This window comes from Centropristis striata, chromosome 9 (assembly GCF_030273125.1).
Source record: "Centropristis striata isolate RG_2023a ecotype Rhode Island chromosome 9, C.striata_1.0, whole genome shotgun sequence".
NCBI classification, from domain to species: domain Eukaryota; kingdom Metazoa; phylum Chordata; class Actinopteri; order Perciformes; family Serranidae; genus Centropristis; species Centropristis striata.
This window is the reverse complement of record NC_081525.1, coordinates 16276175-16301947: the sequence shown is the minus strand read 5'-3', so window position 1 is coordinate 16301947 and position 25773 is coordinate 16276175. Positions and strand designations below refer to the sequence as shown.

Genomic DNA, 25773 nt, shown 5'->3' with positions numbered 1-25773 from the left:
TTAATTGTTCTGTATATTATGCAGTAATGATTACACATTCATGCACTCCACTGTTAACCACACCAGTAGATAAAATATTGCATGTGGTACGAGTAATATTCTTAAGAAATTCATTAGTATTGCAATAAAAATCAAGTGTTATATGTACACAGACATCTATAAAAATAAACTTAAATATTAAGCTAATACAGTTAGTTACAGTATATGTTCCCATTGGAAATAGAAACCTGAATAGATTCATATTCTATAGGAACAAGTAATACAAAAAGATATTTATCTGTTGTTTAAACTCTCATCACGGCCTCAGATGCTTGTAAAATCTTGTGAGGTACCACACAAGAGAGGTTGTTATAGCTGTCCTGTAGCTGTCCTCTCTTAACTTGTAATAAGTAGGTCATTTTGTGAGAGTAATTCCTATCATAGGCCTGAAAGCGTCCAAAAACATCAGAAATATTTTCCTTTAGAAAAATGTACATCTTTACTCCAACCAGTGAAGCACCAGGTAGTGGGCCTACAGAGGTCAGTGCAGGCCTGTCTTAGCTGTGGATTTCTCCTACTGACACAGCTTTGCTCTGCACATTGTTCTTCAACATGTTTAGCACAAAAGCAAAGCTTTAAGAGACACAGAGGCTTGGATCAAGAGGGATGCTCAGCAGGATCACAGTGGTCCTTCAGGCCTCTTCTCCAGACTGTACTCCTGGATCCGCTTCGCTTTCCACCCCAGCATCATCAGCAGGAAGATACCCATGACCTTATAGCCCACCTGTAAGCCCAAGTACCTGCAGGGGTCAGACACATAAAGATGAGATGTCAGCAGTGATGTGGATGGATGTGTGTGATATGTGTTCTGAGTGGTACGATTACTAACCTGTTCCTCAAGATGTTGTTGTCATAGTAACCACAGCTAAACTTCTTTCCACATACACGTTTCCACCAGATACATGATGTATCAATGGCTGTCCCGAAGAGGGCGGGGGCAGGTAGCCAGGCTGAGAGGGAGACACAGAGAGAGTATGTACAAGGGAAACACATTTCCATCCACATGTGGTTGAGCTGGAGCCACTAGAGGGCATTGCAACATTTGCTTAAAAGTACTCAGGAATGTAAGTCAAAGGTGTGTTTAACTACACTCCCTGATTTTGTTGTAGCACCCAAAGGCAGCCCATCATCCCAGTGAAACTCAACTCAAAAAGTGTGCCATAATAAATAAATTAATATAATAATTAACAAATATTATTTTATCATAATTTCATAATTTAGCAGTTTCATTGGAGATCATTTGTCTTTCATTATGGAGATTTTTTCATCTCAAAATAACCACTTTCAAGTTGTTTTTAATTACATAATGGCCCATTGAAACTTTTATTTAATTTCACATTTTCATAAACAACAGCATAGATTGTTTAACAATTAACTTCTTGGTTAGGTTTAGGAAAGATCAGTTTTAGGCTAAAAATAAGTACATGTCCTGTTCCCTCATTTCATGTTACATTACTAATGTAGTTACAGACAAAACTAGTTTGACCCATCCGTCTAATTCAACATCCTCCCTGCGTAGACTTTTTCGCTCTTTATACCACGTCACTTCCTCCTTTGCTCTCGTCATAATTACTACAGCCATTAGTGGACGCTTAACAAAAAACAATCATATGGGTCACAATATGATGCTTGCAAAAGTGACCTTTACAACTTTTTCTTTAATAAGGACAGTTCGTTTTTATCTAATATTAAATTCTATGATGAATTAATGAAATTAAAATAAATTCAGAAAACAAACTTATTTTTGAATAATTTCTTAAATTACTTAAATAACATTGGACACCTTTGTTGGCTCCATATTATGGAGACCGTTAAATTTAATGACATAACAGTGAGTTTGGTGGACATTTTAGGATTTGGAGGCTCTATTGGGCACTTTGACAAAAGGAAGTGTATCATGAAAACAATACTTAGTTATTCATATAATTATATAGCACCTACACACAAAGAGTATTTGTGTCCTGACTTACCTAATATTCTCATGAGTAAGAATTGAATTCCTATAGCAAATGACTTCTCTTCAGAGGGAACACATCTGAAATGTACAGAAAAATGAATTAGTGGTTTAAAACCCAGGTTTTTTATTGGTGTACCGTGTCTTTCTTGAATACAACACTGGACAACAGCAGCAGTGATAAATTAGTATACATGAATTGTTGTAATATAAACAGTCATATATTTCTTTTAAAACACCTAAAACATTTTACTTGAAGAAGATCACTGAATAGCTGTTCATCTGGTGAAAATTTCTGAAATTTGTGTTGTAGTTTATTTGCCTTCCTTCTTTTCTAAGCTCTCCTCTACTAAGAGCCTGGAGTGCTCATATATTAACTTTTGTGTTGTGACTTTTTAGGGACTTCAAGACAGGCTGTTAAAGACAAGATCAGTGTTTTACTATCACAGTGAATGAGAAGTAACTGGCCATAAAAAGAGTCTAAAACATGTCAGGTCCACACTGGTTGCAAGAGAGAGAGGGAGAGATGAAGATGTGTGGTCAGATTTGATTTTATTTAATATATGTTTTGTGAAAACAGAAGATACTCAGTTAATGCTATGTCATGTTATACAGTATTTTTAGGCAACTAGGTTGAAATATATGGTTCATGAAATCATTAGTGTTTGTACTGCATCCATTAGATATATTTAGGGTTATTATTAATTCATTTTGAGTATACCAATAGAATATGTGAATATACTGTCAAATTCCTTACCTGAGCACCATCATGTACATGGGGTTGTGAGTGAGGCAGGCAATCAGTGACGCCAGAGAGATGACAAGAATGACAGGGAGAAGAAAATGTGGGCAGTCGTTTGGACAGGGAGCAGGGCGGGCATTACCCTGGCTCCCAGATATACACCTGCAGTTGGTATATAGCTGTAACCAGAAGAAAAACAAAGCAAATGTTATTGTCGCTATCGTGCCTGAATTAAAAGATTGACAATGCTGTTATATCTGTATGCAAAATATGAAGCAGCCAGTGGTGGAAAAAGTATTCAGATCCCTTACTTAAGTAAAAGTACTATTACCACACTGTGAAATTACTCCACTACAAGTAAAAGTCCTGCATTCTTTTCTGAACGGGAGGGAGGGTATAAGCTTAGGGGCCAGCTAAACTTCAAGGTCCACCACACACGCACAACCAAAAAGAGCTTTTGTATCAGCATCTACGGAGTTAAATTGTGGAATAAGTTAAGTGTGGAAGTACAGAAAAGCCAAAACATAAGACAGTTTAAAAACAAATATAAAGACATCATCTTTACAAAGTACAGAAATGTAGAAAAGCCTCTGTAACATGGACATATGTAGACTGTAGTTTTGTAATATACATGGTAATTGTATTTATGTTTATAATATTTATATATATAGTAATTTACAATATACATGTATAGGTATTTACAATGTAATATAAATTGTTTATAGTATATATATATATATATATAATTGTTTATAATATTTGTATGTGACTATATTGATTATTCATATATATATGTATATAGATATATATATATCTATATACACACAATTGTTCATACTAACTATCCAAGTCAAACTGACCTGTTAAGGGTAGGACTAGATACGTTTATGATTGTGACAATGTGATTTATTCTTGTCAGATAAAGTGTATGTCTTCTTAAAAACGTTATTAATCAATCTCTTCCAAACATATCACAATGGAAATGAAACCACAATTAACAGAGGATTGTGTCTGAAAACAAAATGATTCCAACTTTATGGACGGCCGTGTATAAATACAGAAAAAGTTCATGAAAATCTATTCAGACCTTTTTCTACCACATGATTAGATTCCACTTTCAGCTGTCCACTTGTGGACATCTGAGTCCACAAGAAAGAGAAAATAATTATTCTGAGACTTCTTGGGATTCATTCATTAACATAGCTGCCTGTGTTTGTACTGCAGCATTACACAGCAGGCTTACAAGCTGACTCAAACTGACTAATACTCTATTAGCAGTCACACAATCCACCCACTAGAAGATTATTCACAAGCTGTGACATCTAAATACTGACGCTTTGTCCTTCTTAAAACACCTCCCATATGCTCTGTGACTAATAAGCATTGATCGGACATTGATTGTGAGCCTCTTGCGTCCAGTTAGTTCTGACTGCCCCTACACTGAAAGCTCCTGACTGACAAGACATGTGATGTATCATAGGTTTGAAATGTGTGGTCCTTTGGTAGAAATATCACAAAATCTAAGTACTGGGACAATTTCCCTAAAAATGCTGTGATTTAATTTGTGTCACAAATCTAAAGATGTATTTAAGAAATAAACGACTTCCTGTTCCTAGTATCTACTTAACTCTGAAAAAAAATGATTAAAGATAAAGTCTACCCCCTGAAGAGCGGATTTAAAAACTCTCTCGATGCAGCATGGGCTCTCTGCCTCTACACGGTTAAAGGTTAATTACACCCTTACAGGCTAATTCACAGATCCTGTGCTAGGACAAGAACCAAGTACTTATTCCCACATCCCACAATGAAAACATTATGGAAGATTATAGAAGAAAATTATACACTTTTGAACACTTACCCAGCTGTAAAAACAAATCAGATTTTTTTCTGCACATTTTTCTTCTCAATAAACTTATCTAGCATTCCATCTACATGTTTAGAGTTGCATCAAGTAATTTCACTCATTACTGCTGATGGTTTTATTGTGCAATGTTATTTTAGTGTTACATAAATATTCTCCCAATTAAAGAAATGCAGCAGAGGCAAGTTTTATTTATACAGCCCCATATCACAAGTATGTCTTAGTGACAGTATAGTGAATGCTAATATTAAATGGGGAATATGATGCTCATTTTCAGGTTGATAGTTGTGTTTTGGGTTTCCAGTAGAACATGTTTACATGCTTTAATGTGCAAAAACCCCCAATATTTTTCTCATACAGTCTGTCTGAATATACCTGAATTCACCCTCTGTCTGAAACACTCCGTTTTAGTGCCTGTGTCTTTAAGAGCCCCTCTCGAAAAAGCCCAGTCTGCTCTGACTGGTCAGTGTTCCTGTGTCTTCTGCATCAATGCTCTCTGTAGCCCCTTTCATAGTGCATTCCTGCAAATGTCCCAATATATTGCCAGAAAGATCTGTGCCAGCTTTTCACCTTAGGTCGTTCATAAAGATCCCGCGAAGACGTGATATTTGTGCCCTTTCATAGTGCAGTCTGGTGTCGTGGACCGATGTGGGAGGAGACGGTAGTGACGTGAAACAGAGCACCAGCACAGTAGCACAGTAGCACAGTGCTAGTTAGCTCTGTAGCAGTAGAGTATGTATGTGCTGCAGCAGTATGTGTTCAGTTAGAGATCTCTGTTTGTTTACAATAAGCAGCGGACGCTGCGCACAGTTAGCGAATTTTCCACCTCTGTGACTACCTCCAGTGGTGGAAAATTGGTGGGATCATTTGGCATCCCACTACCGGCATGTTCATAATGCAGGAGAGACATTACACAGCCGTGACTGTCCCGGCATGAAATGGCACTATTAAAGGGGCTGTCATTGCAGCCAGGGAATTATTGTAACAGCAGTGCAGTAGCTTTTTCTACCTTTATATAGTATAGTTGTGACATCACAACCTGAGGTCCTGACGGCTCGTTTACAGGCACAGTTTCTGAACACAGTTTCTAAATACAGGCTGTGTGCATTTTTCTTGAACTTTTTGATACTTTCACAGTATTTATATAGCACTTAGACCTGCTGTCAAATAAAAAATACATGTAAATTTCACTTATATGGCACATTTAAACATACAGGTGCTTAGAGGAGGCACTGACCTGAACCCTGTGGGTATTGTTGGGGTCTTTGGTGAAGTTGGTGCAGCCTGCATGACAAGGAGAAATATACTCGGAACCATCAGAGCCACACACAGGGTTGAAGGCACTGGCAGGGCAGGAGCAGTTGGAGTAGCAAAGGGATAGAGACCTGTGGAGGAATTTACATATATTAATCGCTTTGTATTGCCAATGTGTAAATGGATTGTATCATATCTTTTTATTTACTATTTGTGCTATGGAGCAATGTATTTAAGAGCTTTGTTTGAATCTTGTGCACACACATAATGACACACATGTATGTGCATGAGTGTGGACGATGCAATACCCTTTCCTGTCACAGTTTCAGGCTATTCCACTGATCTACAGTCAGTGGTAGAAATGCGCCAAGAAATGTAGCCAACAAAAGACAGGGGAGAGGAAGACTGCTAGCAGGCAAACATGGGTGTCAACAATGCAGCTTCAAAAAAATACTGACACAAGCATGGATGAATTTTCATGGCTGGGCATGCAGTAAGGAAATGATGTCGAAAAGTGACATTGGCCTACTTTAGCCCATTCTTGGCCAGTCTAATCTATAATTTACATATTCATGAAGGCAAAAAGCTAACAAAGGAAGAGGCTTATACTATAGAAAGTGTCCTGTATATGCACTGCATATGCTCCCAGATTCTATAAATGAGTATGAAAATGAACTCATATTACAGAAACAGAAGGTAAATGTGGAAATTAGTTCAAAAGTCAGAAAAATTGCAAATAATTTTCTCCCAAATGCAATGACTTTCAAAACATGACTGAGCTGGTGGGATATTTTGGGAATATAATAACAACAGTTGTTTTTTGATTTAATTGTATCCGAGCAGACATTTCACATAAGCTAGACTGGATCGTGTGACAATTCAAAGAAACAAAGCACCATTATAATAATAATGCCCCATCCATCTCACTCACCCGTGCTGTTTGATCGGGAAATGATTGACCTCTGACACCTTCTGTGTGGGACAGCCCATGAAGAAGAGAGGGACAAAGAGGAGGGTGGACGTGGTCAGCATGGCCACAGAGAAGCGTGGGATGGTCTTCAGTGAGAGACCTGCCCTCTTCATGATGATGCCGCCTAGCAGCATCCCTACTGCTACAGCAGGCAGATTCACAGCACCTGGGAACCATCAACAGATTAATGACTATGGAGGATGGCAGCTACCAAAAATCAAAAATTTAATGTGAGGTGATAACTTAATTAATATGCCATTAAATTTACCTAAAATAATATGACATAATACTACCCAGATTCCCCCAATAGCTGGGTCGCTATTTGAAACATACATTTAAAAATTATTATTATTATATCAGAATTCAGTGTATATTAAAAAATAATAATTTTGAAAATAACATATATTATCTTTGTACAGTTTTCAATTGAATATATGTCAAAGGATTAGCAAGTTATTGCATTTTGTTTTATTTACGTTGTAAACAATGGCCCAACTCTTTTGGAACCAGGGTTGTAAATGTTTTTATGTACTTATTTATGTATTTTAAGTGCATTTTTAATGCACAATGCATTTTTAGTTTATTTAAGTATTTATTTATATATGTATGCATGTATGTGTGTGTGTATTTATGTATTATTCTCCCTTTGCATTTTCCCCATATTCATTTTCCCAAACGTACTGAATTTCAGTATTTTCTTTACAGATCCATCTCATTACATATCTTGTACATCTGTATACATTTATTTCATTACACATTTATTTATTTATTTATTATCAATTTTTTATTTTTTTATTTTGCCAGCTTCAGTATTGATGGTAATTACAGCCTACTTACACCTCCAAAGGTGTTTCCTGCACATTGGGTGTAATTTAATTTGTTTGCTGACACCCTGACATAACGACAGGTGTAGTCTGTACACACATGCAATGGTGCAAAGGGGCCAACTTCCAAGGAAGCACAGACTCAAAGAAACATTTTGCCTGGGAAAAATGACAGCACAAACCTAATTCACTCTTTGGAAAGTGGCCATAGTGCAAGCAGGCTGACACACTCCTGAGTGTCCATTAAATTATTTTAACAGACTGTTTCATTTCACTTCCAGAGAGTTCATAAAAATGGTTTAATACACACCGCGCTGTACATTATGACTTGAATTATTTAACAGCTGACATTGATTGCAAGCAGTTGACTGAAAGGGCAAGAGTAATCTGTTATGGGATCTTTTCCTGATCTTTCCCACAGCTTTAAGTTTTCACTCCTGCAGTACCTACCCACTAGCATGCTGCTGTACGCCGGCGAAGCGCTGTACTGTCGCTCCAGGAACTTGTTGAGGAACGTAGCAAGACCTGCGATCACCGAAGAGAAGCAGCACTGGGCCAGGACCAGCATCAGGAAGAGAGGACTCAACAGGAGGTGGACAAACATCCTGGGGAACACTGATCACACACAGTCACACACAGATACACTCATTAATACACTGATACTGGAAATGATGATGCTTTCTCTAAAGACCACATCTATAGTGCATTTTATGGGCATTCATAGTGAATTACAATCATTTATAACACTTCATGACCACACTCATATACACATTATTTATAGCCATAAAACATTATGGATACAGTTCAAGTGTCTTATGGATGCTCTTGACTATTTATAAACTCCAGGTTGACTGATGGGGCTCATACCTTTACTCACATATACACACTGCAACAAACAGTAGTGGAATGTAAGTAAGTACATTTACTCAAGTACTGTACTTAAGTACAGTTTTTTATGAAGTTGTTTTTTACTTGAGTATTTCCATTTTCTGTAACTTTATACTTCTACTCCACTACATTTAGCTGACAGCTTTAGTTACTTTTCAGGTCGAGATTTAACATAAAAACATGATAAATTAAAAGTGATTTGACATTTGTTGAAATTAAACCTCATAACAGTATGTTAAGAATATAAAACCAATCATACCTTGAGTAAATTAAAACACTGCTTACATAAATGCATCAGTAATAATAATAATCCAATGATATATCTGGAATATATGAAAAAATCTGAGTGGGTCCATTCTGCATAATGAGTACTTTTACGTTTATACAGCATTTTGATGCTGATACTTTTGTGCTTTTACGTACGTTTTGAATGCAGGACAAATATAGTAAGGACTCATATCATGCTATAGTGGTCCATGCATTATTACAATTATTATTATTATTATTATTATTATTATTATTAATAATAATAATAATAATAGTTATTATTATTATTATTATTATTATTATTATCTTTTTTATTATTTTGAAAGGACGAAAATATATCCTGTCACACTTATTATTATTATCATTATTATTATCATTATTATTATTATTATTATTATTATTATTATTATTATTATTATTATTATTATATTTCTGCAATCCTAGGTGAGTGAGTGTGTGAAGGTGCAGTCTGATTATAATAAACTTACTTTTCAGGAAATCCAGTAAAGAGACTTCTGGCTTCTTGAAGTCATCCTCCATGTCAGTTTCACCCCCAATCACCTGCAAAATAATGATGAATAATAATGCAGTATACTGTTTTATATGATGGCATATTAAAAACATACAGGACAATGTGACATCTGGAGGATTGCTCGCAAATCACATCAGCTCTGTTCTGACTTCGAAGGCCTGATTCATCAGTTTGAATCTAAAGTTTCTCCTCTCATCTCCCCCCCCCCCCCCTCTTCCTTCCCCTGTCTCTTCATGCTGCATTCATGTGGTGTGGGAACATTAGACTGAATTGACAGCTCTGTGCAAAAGTTCCACAGCATTCGTGCATTCAAAATCAACCGAAGCTGTCAAAAATCATAATGGAACATTTCTGGCGAGTTTTTGTCTCTCTAAGAGAATTTTTGTGGCTTTTTCAAATACGCACCCTAAGTTTTAATGTGAGTTTGGTGACATGCAGTACATTGATGTCATTGCACACAGCTTCTCCTGGTTAGGATTTATTCAGTGTTTATAGTTCAGGAGGATTTTACTAAGAGCTGAATTAGCCACAGATTTCTCCTCTTCTCCAAAACATACTAACCCGCTGATAAAAAACAGTTAAAACACTGATTAAAGCAGGTTTATGTTTAAAACCTATGTTTCTCTAATGCTGTTTGAAAAAAACTCCACAGGACCAGAGAGGCTAAAACATATTTTAAAAAACCACCAAGATCTCAAAAGTATTTTGTAAAAAATGTGGTTCTGGCAGACAACAACAACTCCTACGCATGTACACAAGTGATTTGATGTCATTGGCCAAATGAGATTGTCCATTATCCTGATTAAAATTAAATAAAATTGCTCATATTTGAGATAATGTAAGTACACAACTCAACCAAATACAGTGTTGATAACATAGGTCATTGTTAGACATCCTAATGTGGAAATGTAATTTATTGTACCTCTAATTTCAACTGATTTTAAACTGGATGTTAAATAGCACTCTCTACAATAATAAAACATGTATCATTTTTACCAGGTCAAGTCGTGGACAGAGCTGGGACAGCTAAATGTGTTTTCACAAAGAGGTGGTGGTGGGGGGGAACTGGCTTTATCTTATCTAAGACAAATGGTTCTAAAGATTGTTTTAAAGGTCAAAATAACCATTTAAAAGTACACATCAGCTCTTGGGAACTAAAACGTGTTCAATAATGTGAAATGTCAGCGATAATGTGGAATTATACTGTATGTGAACATCAGTGGTGGAAAGTAACTAAGTACATGTACTCAAGTTCTGTACTTAAGTCCAATTTTGAGGCATTTTGACTTTATTTGAGTATTACCTTTTTATGTGACTTTATACTTCTATTCCACTACATTTTCAGGCAAATATTGTACTTTTTACTCCTCTACATTCAGATGACAGCGTTAGTTACTTTCCAGGTCGAGATTTAACATGAATACATGATAAAATTAAAATTAGACAAAAATTAAAGTATATTTAGTAGTTCAAATGAGCCCTACCTTGAGAAAATAAAAACAAACAGTTTACATATATGCATCAATTAAAATAATCCAATAATATGTTTGTAATATAATATAATAACAATCTGAGTGGGGACATTCTGCATAACGAGTACTTTTATTTTTGATACTTTAAATAATTTTTGATGCTGATACTTTTGTATGTTTACTTCAGTAAGTTTTGAATGCAGGACTTTTAATTGTAGTGGAGTAGTTCTGCATTAGGGTATCAGTACTTAAGTAAGGGATCTCATTATTTCTTCCACCACTGGTCAACATTGAGAAACCTTTCTGCCTGAAGAGGGAAAGGAAAATGCAATGCTAACAGAAAGCCAGTAGATGTCAGTAAAACATGATGCTGTCATTTAATAAATCAGAACAGGGCTGTTTTTGTTCTTAACAGATATCTGTGAGTGGGACGTACTTTATCATCTGAAGGCATTCTGCGAGGGAAGAAGAAGTAGGGGATGGAGGTGAGAACCAGGCAGCCGGAGGTGATGAGCAGGCCCATCCACCAGGCCCCGACCCAGCGGGGATCTGTCGGTCTCAGCTCCTGTTCATTTCCTGCAGGAAACAGCAGTGAACATTTAGTGAATGATGTTTACTGATGCAACCTGTCTATCAGATAATATATAAATATAACAATATATTAATAATAAATGGCATAAATAGCAGAAATGTATGTATATAATGTTGATAGAATGTATGTATATGTATCTATGTGTCTGTATTTTGAGCTGCTGTGAAAACTAAATTTCCCCACTGCGGGATAAATAAAGTCATATCTTATCTTATCTTATATCTTATCCTATAAGATACCGTTGGGATGGATGGACCTTTAAAGACATGGTCATTACCTAATCCAATTTTGTCCACGTCCACATAGATCCGCAGCATGACTGAGCCCAGCAGGTATCCAACGGCAGGCCCAAATACAGAGACTGCAAACAGGATGGCTGTGGATGATAAAGCAGCTGTTAGTCAGAGTTTATGAAAATCTCAAATCTGAAAATGTTTAAAAAATCTCATTGTGTAAGTGTTATGTGAAAGCACCACAAATCAATCCTACAACTATCTCAATACCGATAGATATTTGGTCCAAAATACTGTGATATCTGATTTATATCGCTCTGCATGAGCTGGAGTGTGTCAGTAAAAAATATTTGACATGCCCAATTTTTTCTTAATTCAAAACATGTCCATCATTTCCATCACAAGTTAATGAACTGATTATTTGTTTGAAACCAAGTAAAGCTGAACCGTCTTTAATTTTTCCAACAATATATACAGTCATAGAAAACATTATTAGACCACCCTTTCTTCAATTTCTTGTTCATTTTAATGCCTGGTACACCTAAAGGTACATTTGTTTGGAAACAATATGATAACAACAAAAATAGCTTATAAGAGTTTAATTTAATAGCTGATATCTAGCCATTATCCATGGCTGATAATGATTTTGGTTGTTATCAAGAAAATCATGGAAAATGTCTAGACATCAGCTCTTAAATTAAACGCTTACGAGCTATGTTTGTTGTTATCATTAAATTTGTCTAAACAAATGTAGCTTTAGTTGTACCAGGCATTAAAATGAACAAGAAATTGAAGAAAACAAGGGTCTAATAATTTCCCCCATGACTGTATATAGTAATATTATAGTAAATAAAAAACCCAGTTAAAAATGTGATATGATTTTCATAAAGTGCATGGAGAATGCCTGTTATTTTGACCAATAAAAGACAACTTTTTCATCAGTTTTGCTATCCAGGATATGAAATCTTTGAACATCAGCACACGAAAACCACCTATTAATACCAAGACTACAAAATACTAACAATGTGTAAATAAGATAAGATAAGATAAGATACGATAGAAATGTATTAATCCTAAAGGATATTCTGGATAAAAAAAGTAAAAAAGCGTTCTAACATGCAAGACTGCTGACACCAAAGATAACACTATGAACCTCAGACTGTTTTCTCTTTATCTAAACAAATCTGTCAACCTCTGCGCTACAGGACATTCACCTATGTACAGAGGGGAGTTTCCAGGCCCAGCAAAGTCATCAATGTAGGAGATCCCAAACGGCTGGATGGGCACCGAGCCGATGCCGAACAGCAGCTGAGCGCTGGACATGATCAGCCACAGGGTGTTGGTGTCGGTCAGACGCCTGGTCCCGTCGAGGCCGCAAGACTCCGGGTTGCTCGAGTTCCTCTGCAGGTTGCAAATGTCGTGGCGATCTGGGTTGCAGCAGGTGGTCAACGAAGAGGAGAAAAGGGGCAAAAAAACCCTTAATGACAAGCCAGAGGATGCAGATATTCCTGAAGCTTCTCTAGCCCTTTACTCACTCTGTTTGTCTAGCGGCAAATTAAACAGGAAAGAGGGAGATTGTTATTACAAATTAAAAGCCCTGGAGGCAACTCTAATCTGCTTAATTTTCAGCAAGTCATAGAGATTATGAATTTGAATGTGATTTATGAAAAGTTCAGCTGGAGAGGACCGGCAAAGCTTTCTAAATACACCATTTGCTTTGGAGTAAAGAAAGCCAAACAGCAGGTACTTGTTTGACTCCCGCTGAGTGTGTTGGAGCCTCTGCTGAGAAGATGCCGCAGCATCCTAGACGAAACATTAAATAAAGTCTCGTAAACTGTATTGACATATTTGTACATTCATGAGTCCCCTAGCTCTGGACTGAGTCTAGCTGTCACAGCAGTGCCAGTGGAGACAGAGAAGCAGCGTGGCCTCATATTCTCGTTTATTCTTACTGTGTAAAACAGAGTCGTATTCGTAGGGCTGCGATAAGAAGTGAGGTAAGGTCAGCATCATGGCGCTGACAGCCATCAGGAAGCCGCCGATTCCAATGATGCGAGGACGGTGGACCCGGTTTCCAAAGTAGCTGACGAATACGATCAGCACGCTGTTACTGATCTGAAACACACACACAGACACATGCTTCAAAGAGGAGCCAGAGGGAAAGCTTTCTCTTCTCAAATCAATCCTTTCACACCTTCCAACATAACTAATGGACTCCCAGAGCCAAATATGGTAGTAGCGAGTGTTGTACTGCAATCTAAATGTAGTGGTGTCTGCACACAACCGGCATATATCAAGTGGTGGAAAGTAACTAAGTACATTTACTCGAGTATTGTACTACAGCACAATTTTGAGGTACTTGTACTTTACTTGAGTATTTCCATGTTATGTAACTTTATACTTCTACTTCACTACATTTTGAGGCAAATATTGTCCTTTTTACTCCACTACATTTACCTGACAGCTTTAGTTACTTTTCAAGTCAAGACTTAACATAAAAACATGATCATTTACCATTTTACCATTTAATTAAACCTCATAACAGTATATTAAGTAGTTAAAATGAGCCCTATCTTTACAAAATTAAAACACTGCTTACATTAAAGCATCAATAAAGATAATCTTATAATATATTCAGAATATATTTAGCAATCTGAGTGAGTCCATTCTGCATAATGAGTACTTTTACTTTTGATATTTTAAGTACATTTTGATGCTGATACTTTTGTACTTTTACTTCAGTAAGGTTTGAATGCAGGACTTTTACTTGTAGTGGAGTAATTTCACAGAGTATTCGTACTTTTACTTTAAGTAAACGATCTGATTACTTCTTCCACCACTGGCCCAAACACACTACTTCTACTCAATTGAAGGGGATTACTGAATGAAACAGTAAAGTTGTAGGACAAAAAAACCTAAACAAGCTGAAAGATGCTAAAAGGCTCTATTACACTAAGAAGAACTGCATAGACCAATTTCCATTACATGTCATTTCATCCATTGTTTATATAAAAATATCTTTAAATAACAACTCTAAAATAAGATGCATAAACTAAAATATTTAGACTTTGCTTGACCAGATCTCGTAAATCACATTAGAGCTCCAGGTGCAGCCAAATCCTGAGAGGATCCGAGCTGCAGAAGAATGTAAAAAAGCCTAAAGGTAGTGAATGTGGACACAGTGATTTAATCAGTGACTGGTGACGCCTGGTCATGCATACTTGAAACTTGAAAACAACTGGAGAACATTTTGTCTGTGTGATACATTTAAATCCCACTTGAGTAGAGAATAATTCAGCACCCTTCACAACGAGCACGTACAGTACACTTGATCGTTTCCTTGACCCCTCTGTTGCTGTAATAAAACTGTTCCATAATACTTGACTCTGGCTCAAGTTCAGGAAGTGTGATTGTGATATGTTGCTTGTTCTCCTATTCCTCTTTTGTCATCGGTATCCTTGAAATAAAGCTATCATGATCTCAGGCTGTGTGAGGGTGTGTTATTGTTGGCTCCTACCTCGTGCAGAGAGGAAATGGTTCCTGAGGAGTAGCTGCTGAGTCCGTAGCGTCTCTCGATTGTGCTGATAGTGCTCTTGAAGTAGGAGCTGTACAGCAGCTGAGAGAACTGCAGGAGGCCATGGCACAGGACAAACAGCTAGGACAGACAGGGAGACAAACAGACAGGACAGGAGGCTCAGTCTCAAAAACAAGTCAAGTTTCTGATGAGCCATTTCCAGCTGCTTGGCTGCACTCACATAGTTGCACATCAGAATTTAAAAGCCTGAGACATATTCCTTCAGTATTCCACCAATACAGAGGAACCACATTATCGAGGAGAAGTCTGCAACCTTTATGGGCAAAAGAGCCACTGTTGGCCGAAAAAAGGGAAAAAAATGTCAGAATGGAGCCGCAAACCTTATTTCAAGCCTTACAGTGACGTTAAAACAGCCTACTAAGTCTAAACTAGTCTACCAGCTTTACTAGTGGGTCACAATGGGCATCATCATGAATTATCAATATGATAAGTTAAGAGACAAATATCTCAGCAGATTTGTAATCAAAGCTAGCCTAGTGAGGGAAACTTAAAACTGAACTTGAAGTTAGAGGTTAAGGTGCCGTGCTGTAGACTTTCGTCAGCTATGATGCACATTTACGTTGACCAAAAGTTTAAAAAAAAATGTTTTAATACCATATATATTATTATATATACATTTTTACAATCGAAGAATGTAAATTTCTTTGGGTCTACACCAATGTTGAATAAAAATTAAAATGTTTCATTTTGTATAAATGTTTTGGTCACAGCCACAGGGAGCCACTGCAGATGGCCTGAAGAGCCACATGTGGTTCTGGAGCCACAGGTTGCCTCGCCCTGATCTAGTGTGTTGGAGAAGTACTGAAGAATTTGTAAGAGACAACACTTTCCAGTTGTTTTTCAGTCCCAGAAACCCTGAGATGAAGTTAAGTTCAACCCAATTGAGTGCATACTTGAGCACCAGAGAAGCAATTATCTGTGCAGTGAAGTGAATTGAGAAAAGTGGAACAGCTGCTTCACAAAATATATGTCACAACAATCCAACCCATCAGGTCTGACTGCATTCCTCCACTTCAAAGACATGAAGCATTATTTTAAGGGGCGGAATTTTGCTTCAAGACAGGAAACACAGATGGATTGGATGAGGTGTGAACTTAGGTGATAGGTCATTTTTTTGTAGATTTGTGTACATTTGCAGACATTTTTTGCCCTTTTTGGTCAATTTGTGTCTCTTTGGTGTCATCTTGCGTCTTGATTGGTTGCTTTATAGTCAATTTGTGTCTCTCTATTCATTGTGTGTCCCTTTCTGTCATTTTATGTCCTTTAGTATTCATTTTGTGTCTTTTTGGTTGTTCTGGTGTGTCTCTTTTTAGCTTTTTAGTGTCTCTTCATGGTCCTTTTAAGTCTCTTCCCGTCAGTCCTTCAACTGACATTTTTCTGTCATTTTTTTGGTAGTTTTGTAACTTTTGCAGACATTTTTTGTCCTTTTTTGGTCATCTTGTGTCATGATCGGTTGCTTTGTAGTCCTTTTGTGTCTATTTGGTCATTTTGTGTCTCTTTATTCGATGTGTGGTCGTTTTATGCCCCTTTCTATTCATTTTGTCTCTTTTTAGCTGTTTAGTGTCTCTTCCTGTCAGTCCTTCAAGTGACATTTTTCCCTTGAAGGCCAGGGAACCTCCTGACACTTTGGGCCCCTGGGCCTGTCCCCAGGTTAATCAATCTGTGAATGCATCATATCTATAACCTCATCTGTTACCTACAATCACCTTTTATATCTCTTATAAAACAGCTGTGAGATAAATATAGTGGAATAAACAAAAGTCTGAGATAGGACTGAGTCATCATTAAGTCACAAGTCTGAAGCCTATGCTAACAAGTCCGGAGCCAAGTTCTCATGATGAAGACTGTGTTTGGACTGAAAGTCATTTTATAAGGTAAAGGTTCAACTTTATTGTCCCCAAAGGGAAATTCAACTTGGGCACAGTGCATTGCTGCTTTATAAAAAAACATCAGCTCACATATAATATATATAATATATCGATATTCAGCCTAAATATATCGGGATATGACTTTTGGTCCATATCACCCGGGCCTTTATGTGAGAAGTGTATATAATATGAAGGGAGACAGTTGGCGTAGCTGAGCACAATGACTGGAAACAGAGCAAACAGTAAGGCTGGCTCTGTCCAAAGGTGGCAAACACCTCTAGAGCTCACTATTAACACTATCTTTCAACTTGTTTGTTTAATCTGTACAAAACTGAAGTATAAAAACAACACCGGACACAGGAAGGGATATGTGCCAGGCTACTTCTTGGATGGAGCATTTGCAAGGAAACCAGAGGACCTTCCAGGAAGCCACACTCAGATCGAATACTTTTAAAGTACTTAGTTCTTTTCTGACTCTCGTTACAGAAGCTGTTTTGATGGAAGTTTTTTTTCAATATGGCAAAAAGTTATGGCCAAGAAGTAATTCACTTATTGTAAGTCGCTTTGGACAAAAGCGTCTGCTAAATGACATGTAATGTAATGTAATGTAATTCTTTTTCCCAAGGAACTAAACAGTACGGCTCCAAAAGAGGTTATGAAATGTGTGTTTCAGTGATGAGATGTTGGAGTCATTATCAGTCAGTGATGTAGCCTGAGGTTATTCTGTGTGTGTCTCTAGATAATATGATGATCTTGGACTTCTCTCTTCAAATCCAGAGAAAAGCTCAGTGTTGCCCGCTGGACGTGCTCCCAGTGATCTGGAAGCCCTCTGTGCGTTAGGAGGTGTTCACAGACGCTCCGCTCGGGGGGTCATGAATGCACCGAGGACGCTGAAGATACGTGTTGAGATTAGGAGTGAATTTGCTATGAAAACAGCGATAAATCCAAGCTTTCAGTTTGTTTACCAGCTGCCAGGTCGGCTGAGGGAGAATAAACTTTGTGTTTGACTCATAACAGTTAATGCTGCTATTAAAGCTTGGCTTTACGCTCTGTTAGCACACACAATAGATGCTTTTACACTGTTGCTAATATTTCATCTTCATTTTGTATCAAATGGATCCATTCGCTAAGGCAGACAAAGAGCCTCTTTTGTTTGTGATTTACACAGTCGCCCATAAAGTTGGAATAAAATATATTTTTTTTTACCTCTTTCCACGAAATGATTGTGACAATGTGATTTAATATTGACAGATATATCTTCTCAAAACTTTATTAATCAATCTCTTCCAGACATATCCCGATGAAAATGAAACCCGTTTCACAGATAAAAACTTAAGTTGGCTCACAACTGTTTCTCCAATCACAGCTGCAGTTCAGCTTCAAATCCACTTTAAGCCTTTAACGAAAGTCTGATTTACATTTCTACTGCAGATTAGGCAGGATACAAACATTCATGTTTCAGGGACAAGTCTCTGGCTTTTTTACTGTTTGGCTTTAACACTGGAGAAACACATAATCATATTGATAAAACATAATGTGTCAACAGCATGGATGTATTCTAAGAACTGGACGATGGACCCAAAGATTGCACCTTTTCAGTCGAATGAGAACTGCTCGCCTGGTAAAAAAAAGTTTACTTCCCTGTTCTGCAGCCCACGAGTTCCATAGACTTTAGATGGTGACGCCATCACATAACCTCATCATCTTTTCTCAGTAAAGTGAGAGTACTAATACCAAACTGTGAAATTACTCCACTTCAAGTAAAAGTCCTGCATTCAAAACTTACGACAAAAGTATTAGCATCAAAATGTACTTAAAGTATCTTTTTTTCCCAATGTTTCCCAACCTGAAAAGCAACTAAAGCTGTCAGCTAAATGTAGTGGAGTAGAAGTATAAAGTTACATAAAATGGTAATATTTAAGTAAAGTACAAGTACCTCAAAATTTACTTAAGTACAGTACTTGAGTAAATGTACTTACTTACATTCCACCACTGTTAAGAACAAATATAAAACCTTTTTAAGTTTTATTGTTTTGAGTGTTTTCTCATGAGAGTCAGTTATTTTTGCTTATAGTCTATGCAAGTTCCAATTAAGAAAACAATCACATTTGAAGTGCAGTATGGTTAATTTAACTATTTCTTAACTGAATTTACAAAACAATTACGTCAGTGTGATATACCCACTACCATGATATAAAATTATGTATATCATGATAGAAGATTTTTGCCATATCACCCACCCCTACGATGTAAAAAAAATGTCACTATTAGCATCAGAAACTGTATAAACATCTCTTGCTCCCAATCAATGTGATATAATATACAGAAGGTCTGTTTTTCTTTCATGTTGCATGGTGAAGAAACTTTGATAACATAGTGAGAGAGTAAAATGTGGAAAAGAGAAGCATCAGCAAACAACTGCTCACCATGTCACTCTGTGAAAATGCAGGATTTTATTATTTACCCACACTGTTACAAGTGATTTAAGCCTATTTGAAGTTCTAAAGCCGGAAAGTGGCTGTGCAGAGTTGGATCCTCCACGGATTGTCCATATTTATCCCTTTTGAACACTCTGAGCTTCGTCTGTCTGGACGTTATTGTCCCAGCCTTCAACCCTACTGCGAGGGGAAGAATTGAGGGAAGTTCAAACATGAATTTCAAACGCGCTTGTTTCGGAGACACGTGTTGTGGCTACTTTTTTTTTGCTCTACTCACTTACTCAAAACATGGATAATGGCAAAGTAAGGGAAAGAAGTCTCTCAGGATACTTGAAAGAAACAGCCACAAATCACCTCCCTTCATTGTGAAACAAACATAAAAAGGTTTTGGTGCACAATGGAGCATTTTCTCTTATTTAAATCAATAGTTAAACAGTTTGGGAAATATGCTTTCTTACAGAAAATTTGATGACAAGATTTAAAACGTTCATGTCTGTCCACTAAATGCAGCAAGTAGCAGGATAACTGCACGCCCCACTGGTGGGGAATAGAGACGTGACAGGTGGGGCTGGACAAACGGGAGGAAAGTTTCCTTTTTATGCCAATCTTTATCCAGACATCCCGCATATTGTTAGTGGCTCCCTGATGCCCACATATGAGATCCATCTCCCGGAATCTGGAGCAACGCCGCGCACTAGACTAGAGAGTGACCTCACGTGCATGCGTGTGTGTGCGTGCGACTATAAATGCAGCGCGTGTGAGAGCAAAGCGTCCTTATAGCTGTGTGTTGCCTCTTATTAGACCAATCACCCACCCACCCCACCCCCAGGGGCGACACCAAGTGTAAATGCACTTGGTTTAATTTGATGTTATTGAGTTAGAATTTAGATACAACATGATGTTACTTGAAAATGTTAAGCTTGACGTATTTCATTAGCATTGTGTTGGACGATTGAGGCAAGTGGGGCTTTAAAATTCCCCCTTGTCCAACGTGGGGAATGACTGAAAAAGTTTCAGAACCACTGACCGAGCCTAAAGACTAGGCAGAGTACTCCTGAGTAGATGCTGAAGCATTATCCACCAACAGTGTTTGGGTTGGTTAGGTTTCGGCATGAGGAGTGAGGTTGGTGAAGAATATTGGGGTAAGCCAATCATAGGCAGAGCAGGGCGGGTCATGACGTCCGGAAACTAAGTTCAGTGGGTATGATCTAGCATGTATTTCTTGGCTGGGAGCCAGAACATAACCCGCTAAAAACTATGACCCTTTGTTTTCCATATGGATTAAACAAGCAAGAGACAAAGTGTTAATAAGAGAGCTTTAGAAGGGATGGTAGATGGATTCTGGTACGTTCAAACCGACCTAGGTTCGCTGTTTCATTTTGTTTCCACTGTTTTTGCTAACCAGTTGATGGCGTTAGGCACATGGCTTATTTTTGCCTTGCAGATAATATTTGTTTATTCACGTAAATTGCGAAATACGTGCAGGTGTAAACAATGCTGCCATGGCCAAAATAACCACTATCACTACTTTGTGTCTCCCTGTTGTGGAAGTCCCACATACATAAGAAGACCAAATGCTGTTGTGTCTGGGTTCAAAAATCATCTGAACTGCATCTGGAGGTTTTGCTGAGATACATTTAAGAATGTAAACATAATGTGCCCCCTGATGAACTTCTTCTAAAGGAGAATTTGATGTGTGTAACCTGGGTGCAGACTAGGTGTAGCCACATCAGATAAGTACAAAGTTGTGAAACAAACAAACAGAATGTCCTGATGAAAGTGAGCAAACAGAGAGCAGAGCCCTGTACAGCATGTACTAGTGTCAAGAAAAAGATGGATCAATATGATTGCTCCCTGTGAAACCATTGTTGACCTCTCGGAGTGCAGAGTGATTTGGTTTCATTTGAAAAGCAGCTCGGCCAATTGTTCTACTCTTTTGTTCCAACAGTAATCAGGAGTTCTGTGTTATAGTTTGCTTCCAATTCTCACTGCTGCAGGAATGACTTGTACAAATAGCCAACTGACACATTACCTGCTGCTTCATCTGCTTTTACCCTGAGCTACTCCCATTGAGTAAACATACCGCCATATAGCATTCATACTGTGTAAGGATGGGCAAAGTTCACTGTGAACTCTTAACCTGAATGATGTGATGATTTCTGCAAAATGAGGCTGTTGCACCATCCTCCACTCTCTATATTTGGGGCTTTTAAATGACGACTTAAAATGATAAACAGGAGGAGATGTGCAGTAGCTGGACCCACCGCAGTCTGTGTGAGAGTGCTTTAGGTAAACACAGAGATTTCAAAGAAACCGTGTGGAAATTAAGAAGTTGCTCAAGTGGTCTCTTCTAAACGTACAGGATATCGGTGTTAGTCATGCTTCATTCACACAACACAACACCATAGAAGAAGACATGTCATTTCTCGCTGAGTTATGCTGCAAGCAACGTGCAGTTTTGCCTCATTATTACTCACAGCCCTGGAACAAACTGTTTCTCTCCCATTATTGCCATACAACCAAGTACAAGTGCTCCTTTTGGCACCACATTTCTCACAGCAGTCAGTGGGACTTTTAATATCGGAGCCAGGGGTGCAGAGAATATATACCCAACTCTGAGCTGGAAACAGCTGCTGCCAAACACATAAAAACTTTTGTCAAAAGTGACTCACAGACGTATTTTAATGATAGGAACACCAAACTGCCAACACTTTCCTCCATCAAAATCCATCTGAAACAAAAGGGTTTTTCTAGAATGGGCAACAACTGACTGTTTTGATAAATGAAAATATCATTTTTCAAGCAAAAATGCCAAATATTCTCTGAGCCGAGGCTCTCAAATGTGAGAAATTTCTGCTTTTGACGGCAGTTCACAGGAGCTTCTAGTTCTTTCATATATCACTCAAAAAATATATCATGAAGGGGGCAACAACAAAAAAAGAAGAAAAAAGGGAATTATTAAGTAGGAATAATAAATAAAACACTGGAAATTGCTTTAATTGAATATTTTGGAGTTCTAGACTGGTGGTCAGAAAAACATTTGATCTTTTCACTTTCGAACTATAAAATATTGATTGATGTCTGATACTTTACAGGCCAAATCATTAAAATGTATCAGCTGATTAATTGAGTGGGAAAATAATTATTAGATGCAACCCAAGATTTTTTTTTCCATAAATGGGGTACACAGTGGTGGAATATAACTAAGTACATTTACTCAAGTACACAGTGGTGAATTATATAACTAAGTACATTTACTCAAGTACGGCACTTTAGTACAGATTTGAGGACTTGTGCTACTTTATACTTCTATTCCACCACATCTACAGAGGGAAATATTTGGAAAATATTGTCCTTTTTACTCCACTACATCTGTCTGACATTTAGTCAGACTTTAGTCACTTCAAAGATTAAGATGTTTCAACAAAACATAAGTAAATACAGTACAGCTGACATGTAACGTTGATTTCTCGATGGACAGAAAATTATTTGGCAGCTGTTTTGATCATTTATCGTCAAAATCCATGGTTTAATAATTTCAATTGATTTTTTTGGATTACAAATAATAGTTTTAAAACTTACTTTATGAATACTTTTTCCTGATAATATTGTATTAAAAAATGGGTCAAAATTTGGGTCTTTCTATTGAGTTGTTATCTAATGCAGAAGGAATGAAAAACATAATATGAGATCATTTAGCTGACCCAATACACAGGTAACTAACACCACTGGGTTATAATTCAGGTAATTCCTGTTATGCAGCAAAAAAACAAACACAAAACAATAGGGCTCGAGCAGCAAGTATCACTGCTTGGACCCCCCAAAATAACATTAAACTGGGTAAATATATCTATTCCCTTGGACTATGACATTGTTACTCAGTCAAAGTCATCACTTATTGGTATGGATTTATAGGCCAATGAAAAACATACAAATAACACAACAATTGGGTGAAAATATACAATAGTTTGGATGTGAGTGGTGACCCTGGGTCACCCAGATTACTTTTACTAAAGTTACTTTGTTAGTGCAGTACTTTGACACTCTAAGCAGCGTTTTTACAGTGCGTTTTAAATAATTATCCTTAAGTAAAATATTTGCATACTTCACCTGTGAAACACCTTACAACTTCACTTAAAAAGCAGATATAAAACAATATTTTCGTCACTTATGGTAATCATTAAAACACTTTTTTTCTAAGCTCGTGGCAACTTAAGTTTCTTTTTTGCACTATTGTATGAGGCACAAAACCTCGAAATTATGACTGATAACATGTTTATCTAAGGTGAAGTTCTGTTTACTCTCAACACTACACAGATTTCTGTTAAAAAAAAAGAGAGCATGAAATCACTTTTTGTTACTTTAAGATGATAATCTGTGTAACCTTGTGCAATCTGCTAAAAATAAACGGAGCTCGGGTGGTTATATAAACAATGGGAAAACTGCAAGTGCTGCAGGTTAAAACAAGACATCCGTAGTAATTATGCAGTGTGTAGCAGCACTGATGCCTACCTTTATGCTGCGGCACAGAGCCCTGGGTCTCTTCATGTCTTTGGAGGAAAGTATGTCCATTAGTTCAGCTCGTGTCCTCACGCGCCTCACTGAGCTCGAGGAGTAGCCTCTCGAGTTTTGTGTCAGAGGTTGTCTTAGTTTACCCCGGTGAGCTCCAGCGCTTTTTTTTTTTTATCACTGTGGGGTGATGTAATTGGACTCAACCCACACTACGGCTCCACGCGCAAATGTTTTCAAAGTTGTGAATTGGGAACAGACAGTCCCGCGCTGATTGGCTGAGTCACGCGCGAGCCTGTGTGTGCAACACTCACCTGTGAGAGCGTGACCTAATGCCTTAATCACGGTATTTAAAGTGTACACTGCGTGTACACTGCGTTTCAGGAGACATTTAAAAGTCAGTGTGAACTGTTAGCATGATTTGAGTGAAGCCCTGCTTTGTTCCCATGAATGCTTCATTAATTACGGTATGCGGCGCTGCGAGCTGCTTCCGCCCAGAGCTAATGAGTGGTGGGCTACATACCGAGACCACTGCGCAGTAATGAGGCTCAGTGTAGCTATTGGAGGCGTATTATTTGATTAAAAATGCATTTTTAACTGTGTGTTAACTAATTCCAGTCAGTGGTGGAGAAGTATTCAGATCCATTACTTAAATAAAAGTACACTGTAATTATTATTTCAATCATCTATTTAAATTCTACAAAAAATACGAATTCAGTGCCTTTACTTTAAAATAGCAGCTTTTCATGTAGTGCATTACTTAGTGATTGTTTGTTATTATGTGTCCTCAGCTTTGTATGTAAATTGAATCATTCGTTCCAAGTAATATTCATTGAACCAGTCCATTGGCTTAATTAGTTGATAATTCCAAGTAAAATGTAATTAAGGGAAATCAGTGAATCTGCAATTTACTTGTGTATTTTCAAAAAAAAAGTGGTTCTATTAAATAAATATTACTTAGAAACAGCCTGAGTGAGAGGCAGCAAAGATGCCCTTTAAGATGACCCTGTGGTAGATTAAAACCCCCAGGGTTCCCTTCCAGTGGACAGAACTTGGTAAAGTGCCCTCCAAGGTGTCCTTTCAGTGGTGCTGGTGCCCTTTTCAATAGTTTCACCCCAGCCCCTAAAACATCCCGAGTACACCTGAGGGGTTTAATGATAAAAATCTGTTTTACGTCTATTCATGTGTCCCAGTTAACCATGACAGTGTGACAGTGAGCCGGCATGCATAATACCAGGACCCTGCAGCTAAATAGAATCCAGCCATCATTCATCTTATTGATTACACCTGTGATTATTTAGTTTGGAAGCTCATTTTTGCCAAGTCAAATAAGACATTCTGTTGAATTAATGACTTTTGGCTATTTGAAAATATCTTTTTATTTTAAATAGGCCTTCTAGGTCATTATTTATTTTATTATACTTATTTTTAGATAAGTCATCTTTTTTTCTTCTTCCTTGTGATAGTGAGTAATTTTTTTTTTTGTTTACTCATTATTTTGAGAAACTAAGTCATATGTCATTACAGTATAATGGCAGTTTTTCTTTTTCTTTTTTTTTTCTGCAGAAATTTGCTTCCATTGTGACATACCAAAATATCTTCAATGAAAAAACCTGGGTTGCCAATATCCTCAAATTTCCAGAAAGAATACAAAGGACTCAACTGTGGACTCAATGGTACAGACCTGATAGAAAATATGACATCCTAAAAAGTGTTTGTCTCTCTCTCTCTCTCT

General features: G+C 37.4%; 1 protein-coding gene across 1 annotated transcript; it reads right to left on the bottom strand.

Moving 5' to 3' along the window:
- slco2a1 (solute carrier organic anion transporter family, member 2A1) lies at positions 1-24259 on the bottom strand. Its single transcript, XM_059341826.1, has 14 exons — positions 24042-24259; positions 15146-15283; positions 13581-13743; positions 12843-13055; positions 11673-11771; positions 11240-11379; positions 9288-9360; positions 8095-8259; positions 6782-6986; positions 5834-5981; positions 2751-2914; positions 2010-2074; positions 869-989; positions 1-779 (listed from the first exon to the last, which is right to left on the bottom strand). Exons 1-14 carry the CDS (start codon positions 24099-24101, stop codon positions 659-661), a joined length of 1875 nt encoding a protein of 624 aa, XP_059197809.1. The 5' UTR covers positions 24102-24259; the 3' UTR covers positions 1-658.
- Between the last annotated feature and the right edge of the window lie 1514 nt (positions 24260-25773).

Coding starts and splice junctions, on each gene's coding strand:
- slco2a1 (XM_059341826.1), bottom strand. CDS start 24,101: ATGGACATACTTTCCTCCAAAGACATGAAGAGACCCAGGGCTCTGTGC. Junction 13,744..15,145: donor CCATTTCCTCTCTGCACGAG/GTAGGAGCCAAC, acceptor TGTGTGTTTCAG/ATCAGTAACAGCGTGCTGAT. Junction 11,380..11,672: donor CGTGGACAAAATTGGATTAG/GTAATGACCATG, acceptor TGTTTCCTGCAG/GAAATGAACAGGAGCTGAGA.